The 21161-nt window shown below is 44.7% G+C and overlaps 2 protein-coding genes across 8 annotated transcripts in view; one reads left to right on the top strand and one right to left on the bottom strand.

Moving 5' to 3' along the window:
• The window catches only part of vwa8 (von Willebrand factor A domain containing 8), a 65721-nt gene extending 63962 nt beyond the window's left edge, over nucleotides 1-1759 (bottom strand). The window contains exon 1 of the mRNA XM_070975278.1: nucleotides 1517-1759. Coding sequence (XP_070831379.1) covers nucleotides 1517-1655 — 139 coding nt within the window. The 5' untranslated portion in view covers nucleotides 1656-1759. The remainder of the gene's footprint in view (nucleotides 1-1516) is intronic.
• Nucleotides 1760-2741: 982 nt separating this feature from the next.
• Nucleotides 2742-21161, top strand: part of dgkh (diacylglycerol kinase, eta) — a 52781-nt gene continuing 34361 nt past the window's right edge. For 2 of the 7 annotated variants that reach the window (XM_070975280.1, XM_070975281.1), the window contains exons 1-4: nucleotides 4153-4425; nucleotides 13935-14045; nucleotides 14893-15051; nucleotides 18277-18357. In XM_070975280.1, the coding sequence (XP_070831381.1) occupies nucleotides 4168-4425; nucleotides 13935-14045; nucleotides 14893-15051; nucleotides 18277-18357 (609 nt within the window). In that variant the 5' untranslated portion in view covers nucleotides 4153-4167. Of the gene's footprint in view, nucleotides 2982-4152; nucleotides 4426-13934; nucleotides 14046-14892; nucleotides 15052-18276; nucleotides 18358-20207; nucleotides 20502-20652; nucleotides 20841-21161 lie in introns of those variants that run through there. The other 5 variants (XM_070975282.1, XM_070975284.1, XM_070975283.1 and 2 more) reach the window with 5 other exon arrangements.

Genomic DNA, 21161 nt, shown 5'->3' with positions numbered 1-21161 from the left:
GGATTATATAAATGTATCATCACCAGTCTCTTCCTCTCTGCCCACACTTCAATCACCACACACTCCATCTCATTTCCAATAGCAATATTTCTGTAGGACATGCCATCCTTCACAAAGGCCCCATCTTCCCTGCTCCACCTGATTGCTCTGAGTTGTAACCATGATTCTGGGACACGCGACAGTTCCACTGGAGGATTAACATTACAGCACTGTGCCTCTTGACCAGCCTGAATACTTACACCTCTCATATCCAGAGGATGGACAGCTGCTTTCACTATAATCTGGATTCTTTTCCTGTCAGAGTTTACATCTGCGGTCATGTTTATACTTCCTGCTCTATGAATGTCACCAGTTTTTTCTCATCTTCTTTCATTGGCTCCTTCCCACACCGCTTGTCAATCAGTTTCTCCTTTCAAGCCATCTTAACTGCAGTTGCTCTCTTTAAGTCTTATCTGCTGTGCTGCAGCCTATTGCTTTATTGCTTCACATTGCTCAGTGGCTGCCCTCTGCATTATCACCTTATCCCCCTGTAGTACCTGCTCTCCGACTTTCAGTTTTTGAGACTTTAACTTTTCCTATGCACAGTACCTGTTTCACACCCAGTTAGCATGTTATCCCCTTTAACTCTTGCATACTTAACTTCACCTACTCATGCTCTGATTATTTTTGTGAGTTGTCGAGGGTCCATTTTCTTTCCTCCACCTTCCCCTTCAACCCTCACCACCACCTTAAGGGATCCTGTCTTGGGACTCTTAGCATCCTCCTCTCATCCCTCACTCTCTCCTCCTCCCGGGCGATCCTTACTCTTTTTCTTACTCTTGCTCCCACTAGCCTCCCAATGACTTCCTCCTTCCATTACCCTCGTTCTCTCTCTCGATATACCTCCCCCTCCTTCTCACTCAGCTCCATGCTGTTGTAGCTTTCTTCATCTGCCTCCTTCTCCTCCAACAAGACACGAAGTAGCGTTCAGAGTATCGCCACTGGACCTACAGTATGTAGGCCGGCGGCCTCACGCCCTGCTGCTGACCAAATCCAGTGACATCAAATGTCAATTGCAATTAATTATTTACTATTCCATTCAAATCAAATCTACCCCAGGTGATCTTCGGCCTAACCTCTCACCTACATACTGCCACGGTTTACTGAGACACCTGCCTTTAACCTTTCATCTATTTAGAGTGACGAAATCGAAAAGTGGCTGATGCCATGTCACGAGTGTTTCATAGTTTACACCGATCACCACACATGAACACACCGCCTGCATAGAGAGCGGACACACCATACTGTAGCAGGAAAAACAGTATTTTGTCAACCACGCAGCTTCATTGCTGCCCAAGTGTGGCATGTCTGACTGATAAGAGCTCGCTGGTTTTCTCTCTGACCATTACCACACACAGAACGCAGCCGCTTGTAGCAGATGGGCTGTTTCACGTGGAAAACAGGCTTAAACATGTGCAGTATTTTGTCGCTCGCTGTGTCAGTAATGGTGCATCTTGGTTCCAAATAGGCGGATCACCTGAGGATGTGTTGATGAGCTTGACCTCATGTGTTTTCCACATCCAGCCGTCTCTTCCCAGGACAGCACCCAAAATATTCCGCATTCTTCTCGAAGCGACGACCGCTGCCGAGCCGCTACATAATATCTGTGAGTGCATACTTCAACTCTGCTGACACACAAAACTATTAAAAAAACGTCCACAGGCTTCTGTTCAAGCTACGTCCTGACCGGCCTCTCTCCCATTTCAGTACACCCGTCGGTTCATTTCCTAACAGCCGGAAGATAATAAAAGGGGCACAAGTGGGTCCGGGGCTAAAGTCTTCCGTAGTAGTTTCCGTTTTTGACAGATGTTCCGATCGTTCCGACGTATTTCCAACGTGAATAACATCGCAATGCTTTTTCTTAAAATGTCCGTGATGTTTTCCTAGTGAATGAAAGAGTCGAACAAATGTTGATGAATACGTTTGCCTTCCTCTGATATTTGATTTCATTTAGCTCTAGTCTTGGCTCTCTGTCTGAGTGGTTCAGGCTCTAGTACGTTCAAGCTCTAGTAAGTCTTCAGGTAAGAACACTCAGGGAGGACATACCGTTTTGATGATAATGACACCTGTCAGTGTATTTTTATCCCCGGCTTGTTGCGTTTGTTTGTGTCACATGTAGGCCTATGTGTAGCTTTGTTTAAGCAACACAACAATCTAACACTAAGTCAGCCTTACATTTTCATGCTTTAATACACCCAGAGCAGTTCTCCCACCCCCCCCCCCCAAAAAAAATAAATAAAAAATAAAAAAAAAATCTTAAATGACTTAAATAAGGCTGTTCCATTTCATTATCGTTGCCCACCTGAGTTTCTCCCTGCTGCAAACCATTCTCTCCATACATCCATTATACTTGAATTGTAGCATAAATCCAACATACTTAAATTAGAGAGTGCCCCAGTGAAGAGTAATTGAGCTCGTATTTATATCAAATGACACGATGACTGAGTGAAATTGAAAAAACTGGGAAAATCTATGGACTCATTAATGAGATTAGCAAAGGCAAGACCTAAATCAATGACGTCATTTAAAATATATTCTCACACAGAGACCTACACGTGTGCACGCGCACAGAGCCTACACACAGACACACACATACTCACAAACTGAGTCGCGCGTGTGTGCCCTCCTTCGGGCCGTCACAAACAGTCCAGCGCCGCGCGCGTGGAAGCGGGTTTGACATTTATCACATGGAGCGCTGATTGGCTCGGCCCTTCACAGAGCGGAGCGGAGGGAAGGAGCAAGCAGCGGGAGTGGAAGGAGGACAAGGCGAATACAACAGCATCTACTCAGTAAGCATATGAGTGGAGTAAGGGCGGAGAGGCAGGTTGAGAATCCCTCCACCTTTCCGTGACTCGTTTCTTTTCTCCGCGGAGCGGACAGAGGGCTCTGGGACTATGGAGGAGGTCTATCGTTACACCCGCAGTCCTGTCTGGGAGGAACTGGTTAGTAAAATTCAGCACTGAAGACTTTTTTAATTACTCCGTTTGTCATTTCACTTCGAGCCTGCTCAATTTCCCCAAAGAAAAGATAACAACTGGATCTCTTATTATAATGTACTCACGTGCTCCAATTCCGACTTTGCTGTGTCCTCGGCTCACTCTTTGGAGTTGTTTCGTCTACTTTTCTAGCTCGTGCCCGTGTTCGTGTTTTCCTGTCTGTCCTGATTTGTCTGCTGGTCCGTCGTTGTAAAATCCGTTTGAATTTCGATGTCTTGACTCCATAAAAAGTGTTTGTCAGTATATAAGCAGCCTACACACAGATGAGTCGAAATGAACAAGCATTTGTGTGCCTTGGATTTCACGGACGACACTTCGTGGTTCCATTTATTCTCAAATGAAAGATGAAAGTGCAGGAACCCCTCGAGCTCGAGGGGTTTCTGGTAGTAGACCGCTCTGCCAGTTTCTTTATGGAATCCAAGTCCTTTCCCACTGCATAGAAATTCATTTGATCTCTGTGGAGACATCCAGACCTGGAGTCACACAGTAAGACCGGGATCAAATCCTGTGAAAATTGGATTTTTATGCTTTTGGTGAAACAAATCCAACGATTTAATCATTCGAGTCTCATGTAGTCTGCGGTGGCCCTGATTCCTGCATGCACACATCTCCTATGTCACTATCTACTGTATGAACATAATGTATTAGATTGCTAATACATTACAGTGTGAGTAAGAGCCCGTGGGCTTGCTGTGGATTGGATCACTCTTCCTATTTGATTAAGGGTGATCATAATCTCTCTCCTGAGTGCAGCTTTTTATTGATTGATTGTCATATTTATTTTTAGTGGTTGCCGCCCACCCAGCACACACCTCTTTAGAATCAAAGTCGACTCGAGAAAAACAAAGAAATTAAAGACTAGAGTAGTTTGATTCGCGGGTGCAGTGTTGGTGTAAAGCAGCCGCTAGGGTCTGCCATGCCGCGGACATGTCCACCGGTTCACGGAGTGGATGAGGCGGTCTCTAGCCTCAGTCTGGACTGGCCGTACTAGCTGGAGCCATAACCATCAGCTAAGCAGGGACAGGGGGTTTTTATATGCCGTGGAGCCCATCCCCATCACATCCCCTATGCGTTTACCAGCCCACACACAGCCCAGAAAACACAGCCGTCTGTATCATAGAGGCAGTGAGAGATGACTGCGAGGAGAGACGCTTCTCGCCTCCAGGAGAGGAAGGGAGCGGCGGACCGAGCGAAGGCTAACCCCGACTGGTCTTATCCCTCCCCTCGACAGGAGCCGGAGAAAGGCACGGCGTCCGGGGTCCATGCCCATGTGGTGGGGGCCGCCGCCGGTTCCGGCGCTGCGGACGAGTCCTCTGACAGCGAGGCAGAGCAGGAAGGCCCACAGAAACTGATCCGGAAAGTGTCCACCTCAGGTCAGATCAGGAGCAAGGTAAGACACATCTGCATGTCCGCCTGTCTCTGTCTTACTGTGTGTGGACGTTTGAATGTGGTGCGCTGTGTTTGTCTGACCTGCAACCTTCCGACCTGCTGGGCCACTCAAAAGGAAGCGAGTGGAGGGATCTGTAGCCTGGATGTCCCAGTGATGTCCGCGGGGCCAGTGAAGCCCACCGCCCCTCAGGGTGGTGGGCTTCACTGCTGTGCCTGTAGGTTTATGCAGGCCAAGACAGCCCACGTTGCAGCCCATGTTGCTCTGAGTGACGTAAATTACAGAGCTTTTCTGCACAGATGTAAATAGAGAAAAAAAGAAGAACAAAATAAACAAAATATAAGTGCACATACATATATTTGTAGATTTATTCTTATTTCCAGTGTGGTGCAACCTCAGTAAAGATGCAACTCTACCTGAGTAGTTAAACACATTCTTTGTATCCGTTTTTGATTCATTCTTTTCTGCATTCTTTCACCTTCATTTAAACCACTCCACCACAACGATCCAAAAAATGATTTTACAAACTGCATGTATATATATTTCCCCTTCTCTGCAGCATCATTTTGATGACAGGTTATAAAGTTTTTTGGCCAGTGACATTTGAATCAGCTTCAGTAAAACCGAGTGTTTGAGCTGCGTCCCTGCGCTTGACGTGAAGGGCTGAGTAAGAGGATGCTGTGCTGCTTCTTACCTCTGACACCTAACCTTTCTTGACCCACTTATCTTTTACACTATAAATGAGTGCTGTCCGCCCACACCAATAGATCCCCTTAATTATTGACTGCTCCACTCCACACCACCTGCATTATTCAGCATGGGGATATATTTAGTGACCTGGGGCAGAGGAATGTCTGGTCATACCTTTGTTGTGCAGATTCCCCCATGAGCGAGTGTGGTGCTACCTAGAGGATATGTTGCATGGCTGCAGCTAACATTCTGTTAGTTTTCTACAAAATCAGTTACTTTTTAATGCATTTATGAACAGTTTTGTCCAGAAATTACAAAAAAAATAATGACACATGTTCATCAGACGTTACTTTTAATTGCTTATTTAGACTGACTTTCCAATGTTGTAATAGATGAATTTTCCATCATGTTGGAGTTTTAAAAGTGGATCGAAGTCAGGTTGACACGAGACAGCAGTTTTAAGAAGTGTTTCTGAGTCCATGTATTAATATCCTTCACCCAATCATGTGTGCACAAAGTGGTGAACCTCTCTCCATCCTCGCTTGTGATCAACTGAGCCTTTCCAGGATGCTCCTTTCATACCTGATCATACTATCACCTGTTACCAACCAACCTGTTTACCTGTGGAATGTATAAGCATATATTCACAAAAATCAATGACGTTGACGAGGTCCAAGAGGGAATATATTGTCTTTGCACTGTTTTTATTGAGTTTATGTCCAAAGGGATTATCAAATTCTAACATTCTGTATCATTTATGTATTACACGGTGTTACACAACGCTTGTGGGATTGTGCCTGAACTGAAGTGATCTGCCTGTCACGCTAGAATTAGTTAATGCTATCACAATGCTAGACAGCACTTCTGCTGTAATTCTATCAGTGTACTTAGCATGTTGACAATGTACCGACAAAGGTCTCAGAGTTGTTTTGGTGGGTCAGTGGGTTTTTTTCTGTTGCAGTGTGTGTATGCTGAGAGTTACTAATGGATCATGCAGGCACTGACTCACTGAGTGTTGTTCCACTGGGTTGTTTGCTCAGCTCTGGACTCTGTGTGTGTGTGTGTGTGTGTGTGCGCGCGCGCACATGCATGTGTATGCTTGCTCATCACATTGTCTATGTCCATCCCTCTCAGTTCACTATCTCTCTGGCTCTTTGGTTGCCACAGACAACCACATCTTTCGTCCCTCATTGGCCGACTCCATGGCAATGCTGTCAGTGAAACAGTTGGTTTGGTTGAAGGGGCACGTATACCACGGTCGACCTCATCTACTATCCCCTCAGACATGCCCTCTCTGTGTTTCCATTTAGTTTCTATTCTGAAAAAATGTCAGTCAAGGAAAGCAGACGAGGAGTAAGAGGAAAAGCCAGCACATTTGCAGAACTGTCCAACTTAAATAATCATGGTATTGATTGGGTAAAGGTTTTATGAAGCTTCCATTCTGTGTTAAATTGGGTTTTATTAACATGAATATAACAAAAATATAATGTAAATTATAACATCTTGGAAATTTCTTGAAGCATCTTTTTTTTTCTTTTGCAAAAAATAGACTTTGAGGAAGTGAAAGTCTTAACTCCTGACAGAAGTGAACTGTAACCCTGACACTGTCCTTTGTCTCTGTCTCTGCAGCTGAAAGCATTATGGCCGTTTGCAGCCAGCTTCTCAGTATATATGCCTGATGTCAACTATTGTTGTTCGCCACTTATAAACTCATCACGGCAAATCAAGATATTGGCAGCTGTGAATAGTTGTCGTTGTTGTATGGTTGGCTGAAGCGGAGGTGAGATACTGAGTGTCATTTATCCCTGCCTGATGCTAGGAGTCAGAGAGAAAGAAATGGGATTTGACCACCCACAGAGGGAATTTGACACTCCATCATATGGGCATCAAACACTCATTTCTCTCTTCCTTTCTCATCTAGTGGATGCCTTTTAGCCATTAGTTAGCTCCAAATAAGGCAAAACTATCTGGTAGAATCAACTCAAATATGTGAGGTAAATAACAGTCTGTTCATAGCCTCTTCTCTCCTGTCACGGCAGCCCCCCTCAGTCCTTTCAGGGCATGCTGTTGCAGATGAAGAGAGATTATAAACTTGTGACTAATACTGTAGTTGTGTGATTGAAAGCAGAGCTAATGGCATGCTGGAGCCTGCTGCTGCTGCTGCTGCTGCTGTACAGGAGACTGGGAAAGTTCTGCAAGCCTGACAGAAAAATCCAGATCAGATAGATGCTGAGTTGAACGGGGTTGGGATGCGGCATGACAGAGAATATTCATCTTTGGTCCATGTTTCCCACATATTGGAAGAGGTGGCACTCTGTCATTTAACATTTAAGGGAAGAAAGGCTGCTTCTGGATAAATATTCTTTGCAGCTTTGGATTGAGTTAGTTGGTGGATATTTTTTGTTTGTTTAACCTTTGTTTATGCAGGCAGTCCTCTGACATACATGATCTCCTTTGCGGGAGAGACCGGGCCAAAATGGCAGCACAGGGTAGATTACACATGCTGATTTTTGCCGATTTCATTTACCTTGCTCCTCATTAATTTTTCCATATGGAAGATACTTTTCATACTCTACTTTTAGACATGTTGCAATGACTTTATTAGTCGTACTCTTGCATGCAGAAATAGTATAATACTGTGCATAACTGTGGCTCAGAATCCAGAGAGGCATTGGAGCTATGTACAGTGGAGTGCTTTTCTGTCCAAAGCTGTAGCTGAATCTAATTGAGGTAATTGTGTGTAAATTGCTGGCCTCAACAGCATCCCTTAACATCCCCTGTACCCACTTGACACATACCCATATATGTAGTCCAGTTGCACAACGGAGATCACAGACAGGGGAATTACCCCTTCCCAACCACTGGATGGTAATTTTCCCATCACCACAGTGAGATTTTAGCATGTGGTGGGAGTTGGAGGAGGAAGGGTACAGAGTTACAATTACACCCAACAGAGAGGACAATATGCAAAGACAACTACAGGAGAGTGGCCGAGGTGCAGGGACCCGAGAGGAAATGGAGAGGCAGATTGAGGGATTCAGTACTGTCTCTAAAAGACTTGATTGTTCTGACTCCACAAGCATTCAAGTCTTACTTAGGACTGATAAATAAATTGCTAATGAGGTATAACAGAGCATAACTGTATGAAATGATTCCTAAGGCTGCGCTCAGCAGTCAGTCAGCATCCACTAAAGCTAAGGACAGATAAATAAGCAGTCTTCTTTATGAACTGACCAATTACTGTCACAGCAGTTTAGTCCGATCAGCCACGAGCTGAAACTGGCACACAGGGACAGGCTGTCTTCTGGAAAGATGAGATATCTCTCAGGAAGGGAGGAAGCATTGACATAAGTCTTATATTTTGGATAGAGAGCTCTTCAAGAACAGAAATTTGACATTTTGGGTTTATGTGCTGTCCTATTCTTTTGCTCTCATATTTATAAGATGGCAGCCTGCAGCCAGCTAGCTTAGCTTAGCATAAAAACAGACAGGAGGGAGTAATGTATATGCTGGCTCTGTCCAAAGGTAACAAGATCCATCTATCAGCCTGTTAGTTTAATCCGTCCAGTGGTTTGTTGGACTGTCCACCTGGCAACCTCACAGAAAGCAGAAAGCACAAGACTCCAGTAAGGCGCTGCCTTTAGCCAAGAAGTAGTGCGACAGAGTACACATTTTCTATCAAGCAAACTTCCGACAATCATTCAGCGGGCTTGTTAAAAGCACCGGCAGACTGCGCAATAAAAGCATTGGCATTGATATTCATGTACAGAATTGTGACAATTCGTCAATCAGTCAATTCAGCAGAAATTCATCTTCAACTTTTCTAATTCATGATTTTTAAACACTTTTTATATCCTTGTAAACTGGATATTTTTGTATTTTTGACCTTTTAAGATGGCACCTTGGACATTGGGATTGACAATTCACAATTTTCTGATGTTTAGGATTTAATGATTAATCGAGAAAATAATCAGCGTCGCCCTCTTCATGTTCCCATTTCATAAAATGATGGTGATTGGTGCAGAATGTTAAAATGTGAAGTGGATCACAATAACTCACAATCCCAATATTTAGGACAAACCTAGCAGTGCTTATCATTTTAACAATCTTTACTTTTTGCTCTTCACATGATAACACTTAGAAAGCAATTGCACTAACCAGTAAAGGAAGTGGGAAGTCATGCACCTCTATTAGATTATTTAGATAGAACCCTGACCTAGGCCTCGACGGGATTCTTAATTTGTTGAGGACACAGTAAGGTAAGAGAGACAGGCTATACCATGAGTATAAGGGAGTCTATTGTTGACTCGAGTTAGCCCCAGTTGCAGTTCATCGACGGTCAGCATGAACTAGCTATTTGACTGACTTTTTGTCCGGGTATCGTCAAAGGCAGGATGTACTGTAGATCTGCTCTGCTCTCTTCATTTAACCTTCCAGGGAACTCCTGCTCTGCTCTTATCCACCAACCACAGCTGCTGCACTCATTTGAACTGACTGTGCCTTTGTCCATTGTATAAGCATGTGTGTGTGTGTGTGTGCTGTTTGGAGCCTGTGTGTGTCACCCTGTCAGTGGCCAGGCAGAGTGTGGGTGTAAGGTACATGGTGCTCAGGTTACTCATTTTGCTCTGGCACAGGACTCGCTCTGTGTCTCACAATTTAGCAGAAGAGAGGAGCGGTGCACAGAGGCAAGCAGAAGGACTATTTATAGATCACTTCTGTCCTACTTGGCAGCAGGAAGGAGATGAAGACAAGGAAAGGAACTATGGAGGCCAAGGAGGGACAAAATAGAAAATTGAACAGCCGGCTAGAGGAAAGTCACTTCTGCTGCTCGGGCTGGGCAGAGAGCATTAAAGTTCCTCTTGGTGACCTTGTGGCTCAGTCTGACAGTTTCTTTTCAGACACTTTGCGCCAAGCCAAAACCTCTGGCTAGTTAAATCTTGATTGCCTCAATATGCAGCTGTTGTCATTCCAAATGAGGTGAGGAATTTCTGTCAGTTTGCTGAAGTGGAACAGTCTGTGCACCGCTGGTAGTAAAGTGTGTTTTCCTGAAGATAAAATATATATTGAGTCTACTAGGTGGCGTCAATACACGTACAGCTCATACTCTGCTGTGTAATCTTAACTCCCCAGCTAAGAGTATGCAGCACAGCTACCTACTCTGCGTGTTTCTCTCAATCAGTCATGAGGTGTTCATTAAACTTCTCAGCCATCACGGCTCCCCGCTCCTTCTGGTTGGATTATCTGTCCAAGCAGCTGATCATCAGGCCTACAGCATGTGTATGTGTTCGCTTGAGTGCGCATGTCAAGAATGGTATTGCAAGGCCGAACCTTTAACAATGCTGTGCCTTGTGTTCTGGAGCTGTTTAGGAGATCCCTGAATGCACTTCTTTACCTCCAGTGTTGTCCAGTAACATGTCTAAATGAGGAGATGACTTCATCTGCAATGCTGCTGAATTTCAGTCCCATTTTGATTAGAGCTGGAGGAAAGCAGCTACGTCCTTATAGGGTAGTCAGCAGAGATACTTCACCTTAATCCAGCACAGGAATTTGGTCTTCAGGCTGTACCTATGGAAAGGGAAGCAGGGAATTAACGTAGGTAGACAGCTGTATCAGAATTTGCAGTATGTCGTCTTCCTGTTGTGTTTTTCCCACACAGTCATCATTTACAGGAAGATTTTTGTTGACACAGACCCAATTTTGAATTGTAATTCCTTTGTTGTAGTTGGCTTCAAGTGGTCCTTACTTTTTAGATGGGCCTCCTCGAATTCTATCAACGACCCTCTGTACATATGATGCCTTCTTTTCACTTTTTCAAATCAGTTTATTGGTCTATGGGAGTACTGCTCACGCTCAGGCTCATCATCTCAGCCTGGGAACAGAAAGTGTACATTACAAAGTTTCACCTCTATTGTATAGAGGTGGTGGCAGAAAACTCGGAGAGAGATATCTCAAAACCTTTACAAATAATTCTACAGTACTGACGAGCCTAGACCCCACGAGGAGTAACTGACAAAACATGCTTTTGTAGTTTTGTGAGCCTTTAAGAACTGCTTGTTGTGACACTTATGTCTAACAATTTTATCTCTTTTCATTTGTAATAACCCATATGTGTCGTTCCATAATGCTTCTGTATATGCCTTCTTCATCCACTGTGACATGAGTGCGTGTGTATGTGTGTATCTATGGTGGAACCCAGCTGTGAAGGAGTTCAGCACCTGGACAGTGTACACATGCTGGTGTTGTACGTAGTTCAGCATCAAAAAAAGTAGTTTTTGCAAGCTTTTTTCGATTTCACGATGAAATAATTACATTTGCATATATTGTGTGTTGTGAAAACTTTCTCTGTTGTCGCAGAGAGACTAATGTAAACAGTTGCACACTCCAGCAGCAACAGATGAGACCAACACACACTCAAAGAGTGATTCGTGCAGTCAGCCCTTCAGCTTAGGGAACTTGACCATGGGTGTGTAAGAGAACCGTGAGCCTGTCTGCTCAAAGATTACTGAGCACACCATCACCTGCAGGAGGATCTGAGGAAGAAGGATGAGCCCTTCATGCACCTTTCCACAATCACCACTGCACAGGCACATTTAATGCTCCATGTCTTCAGTCAGTCACTGGGCTCCGACACCACCCTGCCATGGTCCTGGTCCCTTCTCGTTGTGTGTGAGTCAGCTCCATCTGATGGCTGACCAGCTGAGAAAGGGCATGCATGGTCGAGCCTTGGAGCAAAAGCCTTGTCCTGAGCTCGATCCGCCCCTGAGCCCTGGACTATGGTGCAGAAAGTTTTGAGGCGGGTGCTGCCTTTGCTGATCTCTGCCAGGGGCTCTCCATCTGGAGCACATGTTTCAAGCTCTGGAGTCCACAATCAGTGTTTTGGATTATCAGGTGTTTCCCCCGCTGGGTCCTCTGTGCCATCGACTGTTTTGATTGAGAAGTACATATCTTGGTACCTGGCTGCATCAGAATGCTCTGTTTAAATTCCACATTGACACACTTGTCAGCAAGTTTCTGCAAAAGCCTGGAATTTGCACGGACACAGAGCTGATGTTCCTGTCTGATGAGCTGATGTTGGAGGTCGCCTCTGCCTCCACTTTTACACTCTTTGGTTCAGTTTGTCACTCTAAAGACTCATCACTGCTGACAGTCATTCTGCTCATTGCATCTTGTATGAAACAGCTGAGCGGGCATCTCCAGCAGTAAGACGTGGTGTCTGTTTATTTAATAAGCCCTTAATGGCAACGTGCCACCATACATCACTTCTAATCTGCCCATAGTCATTATTTGGAGCCACGTGGAACCACACTGAATTTTTGTGCTGCACACACATTGCACAACACACATTACACCTGAACACAGTTGTGCCTATAGATCATTTGAAAGCCATGATTACAAGCTGCTCTGCTTGAATGGACCTGTTTTTAACGGTGTTCTATTGTTGTTTCTCGTTAATTAGCGCTGTATTGTGTGTATTTATGCTCTTTCAAGTGCGCTCTTGACGTCACTGGAAACGAGGGCATACCCTCAATGATTTGTGGAGATTTGAAATAAAGGTTGAATGTGTGTCCACAGCGAGCCTGTATTCTACAGCAGGGTTTTCTGTGTTTAAGTTGACACAGCTGGTGGGCAGGATGTCAAGCTTCAGGCCTCTGTCTCTGTTTGTAATTCTTCCCTTAGAGAGCAGCCTTCCTTTGCTATTAATAGCCTCTGCATGTGTGTGCATGTGCATGTGTGTGTGAGTGTGTGTGTGTGTGCCCCACCTCTCCTGTGTGCCCAGAGAGAATGATGTTCTTCCACACAGCATTTCCATCTGTGTGCGCTTGCGTGTGTTTCATCTTCTCCATGTCTCACTGTATTTGCTCTATATGCCCTGTGTGTGTGTGTGTGTGTGTGTGTGTGTGTGTGTGTGTGTGTGTGTGTGTGTGTGTGTGTGTGTGTGTGTGTGTGTGTGTGTGTGTGTGTGTGTGTGTGTGTGTGTGTGTGTGTGTGTGTGTGTTGATTTGTGCAAGATGATGGTGGTCATAATGATGGTGTGTGTGTGTGTGTGTGTGTGTGTGTGTGTGTGTGTGTGTGTGTGTGTATGTACTGCATCTCACATGGAGAGGTTGTTTGATTTGGGGTGACACACACACACACACACACACACAGTGGTTCTATAGGAGACAGAAAGGCCTTATTTGTCTCTGTCTTCATTCTTGTAGGCTGAAAAAAATCATTTTCACTCTCCCATCTGTTCCCTCTTAGCCTTATCATCCCTGTCTCTCACCCCATGGTATACTGCTTTTGTCTTCTCCTCCTCTGCCTTCCTTCCAAAATTACCATGAAATCTTCCTGGTTTGTGGAATATTGACCAAGTGAGTCTTTACATTGTCAAACTTGCATTGTGGAAGACATATTTGTGTGTAGTTGAGTTCCCTGAGTTCAACAGATGGCCAAGGACGCCAAAGCAGTCAATGCCATACCGTCTGCACTCTTTCTTTCTCTTTCTTTTTCTTTCTTTTACATCCATCCTTTTTCTCTGGCCCAAGGGACGGGGTTGAGTGAGAGTGATGGAGCAATGATGTTTCCTTTCTTCTCCACTTCTTGGCCTATCCCTCGTCAACCATGCATAAAATTGGTGCTCACATTCACACATACACACGCACGCACACACAGTACACACTCTTTATCTTGAGGGTTTCCTGTAGATAAATACAGGAGGGCGTTCTGTATCTGAGAGCGAGATGCAGACTGTGTGAGAGAGACTGAAGCTTTGTGTCATTTTCTGATGTGAGGCCCCATAAAGCAGCCATTTCTTTTTGTTCTGTCTTTTCTCCCTGCAGACGAGTATAAAGGAGGGATTGTTGCTGAAACAGACCAGCTCATTCCAGAGGTGGAAAAAGCGCTATTTCAAACTGAGAGGCCGAACTCTCTATTACGCCAAAGATGCCAAGGTAAGCTTATCTGGTGCATTCCCATGCAACATGCTCACTCTCAAGCCTTCTGTCTATAAATTGACTCGGTGTAGATAGAAAAGGTCAAGCTGCCAAACTATTAGTGTTGATCTTCAATGTCTCTCCTCTAATCCCACAAATGACTTTCTTTAGTGTCTGGAGACGAAGCCTTCCTGCCTTTGAGAGGTTCAGAGACGAGCAGACTGTCTTGAAGGAATATTTCTACTTTTTTGAGGAATACACTCACTCGCTTTCTTTCAAAGAGTCAGATGAGATTGGTGCCACTCTTGTGTCTGTGTGGTAGAAGTGTTGTCTGAGCCAGCGGCTGGTTAGCTAAGCTAAGCACAAAGACTGGAAACAAGGACAAACAGCTGGGTCTGTCCAAATGTGGCAGATTCCACCTTCCAGCCAGCGGTGCAGAGTCAGGCTCACTGCTCCCCTGTTTCCAGTCTCCATGCTAAACTAACTTAAGCTACGCTAACCCGCTGCTGTTATCTGCAGCTTCATACTTTCTCTTATTTAATCCATCTACTGCACACTAGCTCACTCTTACAGCTTCTTACTTTCTGATACTGATTCTGATCATTTCCTGGTTAAATATGGTTCGACCCTTTATTTCTCTTCCTTAATCACTTAAATTGATTTACCATCTTTATATTTTTTCGCTTTGACACGACCTAAGCTCTATGTTCACCTGTGTTTTATTTTAAGTACATTTTTGTTTTGAACTTTTTAAACTTTTTACTGTTGTTGACATCTCTTTCCCCCTTTGCTTCTAACCTAACCTCCCTGGTCTGGACCGTGTGTGTGTGCTTGTGTGTATGCGTGTGTTCTGCACACACACTAGTCTGGCAGTGCCCTGGCACGCTGGCAGGAGCGGGCGCTGCGCAGAGTGTCCAGAAGCCGCGTGTGCTGGCGAGTTCTGTCCATGTGCTGGACGGGCGCACAACGCTCCCCCCCACCTCTGGGTGCCAGCGGATCTGAGGAAGGCCTAGTGAGAATCCGGGTCAGCACAGCACAGTCAGGGGCCAGACCACTGCAACAGCTTACCCATTCCCTACCTACCCACTCATCTATACATGATAGCGCTGCATTCATGCCATATGGCACCACTGGGTCCAGACTGGTTTAGTATCTTAGCATGCAGAAATATGTCGACTCACTGAAAAGATGAGATGGAAAAAGACGTGACAGACGCTGTCATTCTCACAGCAGGGAAGCCATTTTGCAGATGAAGAGAGGAAATTAAGCTCAAGTCCAGGACTTTTTTATTACCCTGTGACATGAATGCACAATATGTAATGTGGGTTTAATCCAAGGTAGCGCAGCAAAACACATGTGTACAGACTGTAAAGCCTGAATCAGTTTATCTTGATAAATGAACTCATCCTGTGGCTTTTACTGTTATACACTGTGTGTTGCTTGACCTTTCCCTGCAGCTTAAAGTCTCTTGATGACCATGCTGGAAGAATTAAAAAAATGAAGTAATATAAATACTTTGTCTTCTTGGTAGTGTGTCATGGAAAGGATTAGTACTTATAACTGGGACCATATTAGCAGGTTTTCTCTGTCATGGCCAGACAGTGACGTGAGCTTCTATAGATAAGTGCCCATTCCCTACATGTCCATCCACCCTGGTGTCTCCAAGGTGGCCTGGCTGGCTGTGCTGTCCTGTGTTTAGGAAGCCTCACCTCCTCATTGATCCATCAGGGAGGCTACATCTCAGCACTGCAGTTGTCCTGGAAGCTGCTCTCATCTGAACACAAAAAGCTGCCATGTCATAGGTACAATTTCTGGATTCTGCATCCTGGTGTAAAATGGAGGATAGGCGAGATTGGAGGAAGTAAGAAAGGAGGCTAATTGCTGAGATGTAGCCGCTGAGCTAAGCTCTGGATCCATGGGTAACAGAGGGTCTGGATGCTTGCCTTTGTCCACCATTCACTTGTCAGCTTTCATTACAGCTTCCCTCAAGATAGTCGAGTGAGTGTGCCCACACATATACAAGTATGTGTGTGTTGTGAGTGAGAGAGAGAAGGAGTGTGTCAAAGTAAGAGCAGAAAGTGATCACACACAGACTGTACATATGCACACGCGATGCATTGGTATAGCAGCCAAGAGCACTGTAACGGGGCAGCGTTTGTGTTGGCACGCCATTCATACTCAGGCCCTCTCAGCCAGCACTCCATACACACATTCACACACACTTGAAGGCATATGTGGAAGTGCTGAGACACATGCTCCCTCACACACACACACACACACACACACACACACACACACACACACACACACACACACACACACACACACACACACAGTAAGCGCTGGCTGGTGTCCCTCTTCAGCCAGGCCTGGGCAGAGCGCAGTTAACTGGGCATTCCCTCTGACAGCTGCAGGAGTTCAGTCCTCCCACACACACAAACACACACAGTCAGAGGGCATTCCTTTGACGACATCGCGTTTTGGCCTGCAGCCCTTTAAAAGCTCAGCTGTGTGCCTTACGCATCACAGCTCTGGGAGGATATCATGTTCCTGGGCTTAGATGCTGCCTCTCCTCTCTGTCTGTCTGTCTGCTGGCTGTGTTGCATAGAGTAGCTCCAGCTCCTTCCCACATAAAGATTCAATAACATTCACTGTATCGTTCTTTGCACTAGTCTCATTTAGGTTCAGAGTCAAAACAAAGGAAACTCAAGAGGGAAATCCTCGCTGCAGTGTAGGGTTATAACGTAGCTGTGTTGTGGTGAAGTGCATTTCCTGGCAGATGGAACAAACTGAGTTATCTTTTAGAGCGCTTGACAGATTGGACTCATTGTTCTTGAGCAGAACATTTCTGAGCCATCCGTCTTTCCCCCACACTGTGTGTTAACCCCTTCAGACCCACCCACTGCAATAGAAATCAAATATTCATTGATTTCAGCACAGAAATGAATATTTCAAAGGCTATCTTCCTGTGTTGCCTGCCATGCGCATCTTACGGCATGCCTCAGTCTGTCACTTGGCAACTTATAAGTCAAATGTTGACAATTATCTGTTAATTTAGCCTCTTTAGTTACTGGGCTTAGGAAATATTCTGAAACAGAGCACAGAGTCTTGAAGTATATGCAATATTAACACACCAAAATCACTGTATTAAAACTTCATTTTTTTCAATATGAAGAACACAGACTTACTCACAAATTGAAATGTCCTTCCAGTCATTTCAAGTTCTCATGTTTTACTTTAGAGTCTGTTGCTGCAGAGGATTCTGAATCTCTAGAAATGAAGCCATTCCAGAAATATAGTGCTGGCTTTGTGGATGAGGAGAATTCTGTAAGGACTTAGAGGAGACAGAACTTTTTTCTGCAAAAGGCACAAACTGTGACATAATTTCATTTCAGATAACACAGAACTGTTCAGATACGATTAATAAGATTAGAAGATTAATAAAATAAGATTAATATAAGAGAGTCAGAGGTGAGGTGTCAGACATGCATGTTTTCAGTTGATGATTAGCCTCATTTCCCTCATGGGAGGTGGCTCACAAAAAACTGGATCATTTTTCTTAGTGGAAATCTTTAAGTCTGAAGGGGTTAATTACTTGTCTTTTGGGATAACAATGCTTCGTATGAGGCGAGTTTTGTTTTCCATATCACCATCATGAAAACGACCTACCAGATGATCTGCCAGGTTCAGGTTTCTTTAGCATAGCATAATGCCCGTCATCACATGCATGGGGCAGAATCTGCTGTTTCCTTTATTTTAACTAAACCATGTAATTCCTCGAGCTTCCCTTGACATCGTCTCATTTCCAGTAAATGACAGGACATAAATCACATTCACTTAGTGCTATTTTCCAGAAGTATTTAGGAAGCCTTGTATTATCTGAAGCTTGCAGCTCCTGATAATAGACCAGAAGCAGATCTAACTGCACAACTGGATTGTTGGTTACACATTTGATATCAGGATCATAATTTAGGTCATTTTAAATGCTGCCCTTTCATGTCTTTCATGACTCTTGCAGTAGCTTCCATTTTATGCCGAGATGTTTTATCTGTTCATTGTAGGCCTGCTTTTTTCTCACAGTCACTCACAGTTCTCTGCATAGTGTAGCTACAATAAGCTCATAAGTTCAATTCAGTGCAGAAAATTTTGTACAAAGGCTCATTCTCTCGTTCTGTTTTGTGCCTTCTATCTCTCTTGGTCCTCTTGGGACTTCCCTCTTTCTTTCCCCCACACCTCCTCTTTTCTGCAGTCCCTTATCTTTGACGAGGTGGACCTGTCGGATGCCAGCGTTGCAGAGTCCAGCACAAAGAATGTCAACAACAGCTTCACAGTGAGTGCATCTTGCAGTCTTAGCATGTACCCCCCCCCCCCCCCCCCCCCCCACACACACACAATGATGCTGGGTTTCAGAGGGACAACACGTGCGAAGGCACGTGTTGTGCCGTGTGTCACAGCGTGTCACGGGTGAGTACAACCACATGAATCTGCTATGCATTCCATATTGCTGTTGTTCAATGGTGTAATTCAAATATATTCAGATTCATGGTCATGGAGTTTTAGATTTGGATGATTGGCATGGTGTAGTTTCTGAAGAAGCTTACAAGAGTACCCAACATTTTGGGAAATCCACTTCTATTCTTTGTGGTGGAATTCAATGAAAAGATCAATAACAGTCTCATATCTGTCTGTTAAATATGAAGTCACAGCCAGCAGCCAGTTAGCTTAGCTTAGCATGAAGACTGGAAACATGGCTAAAAAGCAAGCCTGGCTCTGCCTGAAGGTAACAAAATGTGACTACCAGCACAGCTAAAGCTCACTAACGCATTATATCTGGTTTCTCTAATTTGAACAACATGCCGACTATTTCTTGACCAGTAACAGTTGCCAGGCAACCAGGAGTGAAACCAGGCCACCAAAGAGTCTGGCACATTTTGTTAGCTTTGGACCAAGCATGCTGTTTCCAGCCTTTATGTAAAGGTAATCTAACCAGCTGTTAAACGTAGCTTCATATATAAAGGACAAACTTGGCACTGATTGATCTTCTCAATTAACTCTTGGTGGGAAAGCAAATAAGTGTATTTCCAAAAATGAACTATTCCTTTCATGACAATCATCAAAATTCCCTTTCTTCCTCACGGTGACTTAGACAACGGTGCCCCTGAAGCTGATTCAGTGTCTCGCTTAACTTCATCTCTGATTGGAAGGGTCCTGTTCTTAGTGCTAAACAAAATCCCTGGCACGATTCACGGTAAAATAACCAAGTTTAATGAAATGTCCCAGTTGTCCCACTGAGTCCCGTTAATTATATATCTACTGCAGGCTCTTGTGTTTTTTAATGATCACTAAGCATTCAGTCACAGCGGACAGCACTCACAGCCGTTACGCATTCAGCTGGAGCTCCGTCAGGATTTACAGGAAAACAGGTTTTGATCTTCAAGGATAATGATTCAACCAGCATATTGTACATCTGAAAATGTCAGTCCTAGTTATTTTCAGATGATATTTTGATACTTTTCCCAGCATTACTGTTTTTGCCACATGCTGCACGTCATGGCACATCGATTGGAAGAAAACAAGTGATGTTGCTGTGAATTGGATGCTCGTTGGAAAGAAGAATGAGCAGCTGAGCTGGATGAGCATGTGGGAGGTGGAGGGAAATGAACATGACTATTATGAGCAAAGAGGATGAAAACAGATAATAGTGCCCTGTCCTTTCTATAAATGTCTCTCCTCTCCCCGGGTGTTGCTATAATAAGAAACAACGAGGAGGAGGAGGTAGGCAGGAGAGCAGTGCCCAGAGGAGAGCATGCAGCTATTTTTAGCAGTGCCTTGAAATGCTTCGCTGAATGCCTGGGATGCCTTAATGTCTGCCATATACATAAATAAGATTACGTGTGCCTGCTGCATGTGTGCGCAGCATGTGTGTACAGTCGTGACTGTGTGTTTGCTGGCGGGTTAATAAACAGGCTGCAACAAAGGCTTGAGATGGGCTCAACGTGCCACATGAGCATCAGCATCCCACTAAGATGGTGAAAGGAAGGAGGGAGAAGGGAGAAGCAGAGGAGTGAGACAAAGAATGAGTTGAGGGGAGACAAAGACACAAAAAGGGAAGTAAGCACAATATAGTAGACAAATCCATATATAGACAGAGGTGAAAGAAAATGAGGGGCTTGTTAAATTAATGATGGATGCAGAGTGACTGCAGAGTAGTTTAAGATGGCGAAGGCAAAGACGCGTCAAGGTAGCGCAGCAGAGGAAATCCTGGAGTGATGTCACAGCGGAGCTAACTGCACTCGCTCGCATACTCCTCGGGGAAAGGAGGAGGAGAGGGATAGAGCGAGGTCGAGGCACAAGCGAGGACTGGGAAGTGGGAGAAGAGAGTCGGATACAGAGGAAAAGAGGGAGAGTGGAGAGGAAATGAGGACAGGACAGATGTGACTTACTGAGAAGGAGCAGTGAAACATAAAACCGAAGGTAACGTGACGTGCTGGACGGTGTCTCACCTGCAGCGCCTACTCGCACATTGTCATGCAATAACCCAGACACGGTCACGCACTCCGAGAGGAGGAGACCAGGCTTCATTAGACAGGTTGTGTGATCACGACTGAGGGAGAGAGAGAGGGAGGGAGGCAGGGAGACCACTGCAGAGGATGCATTGCAGGGCTTTGCTCTGACTGTGCAGAGTAATTGCCACTTTCTGACTGTCTGTCTGTCCAGCTGTCTTTGTGTCTGTCTTGTCTCCTGTGGTTATCTTTCTGTCTGTTTCGGTCAGCCCTCTGATGATAAGTGATGCTGCTGACGTCCTCTGTGCAGGTTGGTGCTACTTGGTTGGATGGTTTGAATGAATGATTGACTCATGCTAGTGCGAAGATGTTCAGAGATTTTTGCTCATTCATGTAGGAGCTCTGCAGATGTCTGCTCAGTGGGTGTGATGTGCATGTCTGTGCTTTCTCACGGGGGGGACCAAGCACTCACTAGTTATTGGAGGGAATAATTTCACTCTCACTCTTTTTCTGCTGAGCATTTCATTACCACAAATTCTTCACCAGCAACTGTCTTCCAAAATGGGTGTATGTAACAGTGACAGTAAAGATATATATTGTTACACGAGACTAAGAAATGCAACAGACATAA

Source organism: Chaetodon trifascialis, chromosome 12, assembly GCF_039877785.1.
Source record: "Chaetodon trifascialis isolate fChaTrf1 chromosome 12, fChaTrf1.hap1, whole genome shotgun sequence".
NCBI classification, from domain to species: Eukaryota; Metazoa; Chordata; class Actinopteri; order Chaetodontiformes; family Chaetodontidae; genus Chaetodon; species Chaetodon trifascialis.
Note: the sequence above shows the minus strand (reverse complement) of the source record. Positions and strands in the feature narration are given on the sequence as shown.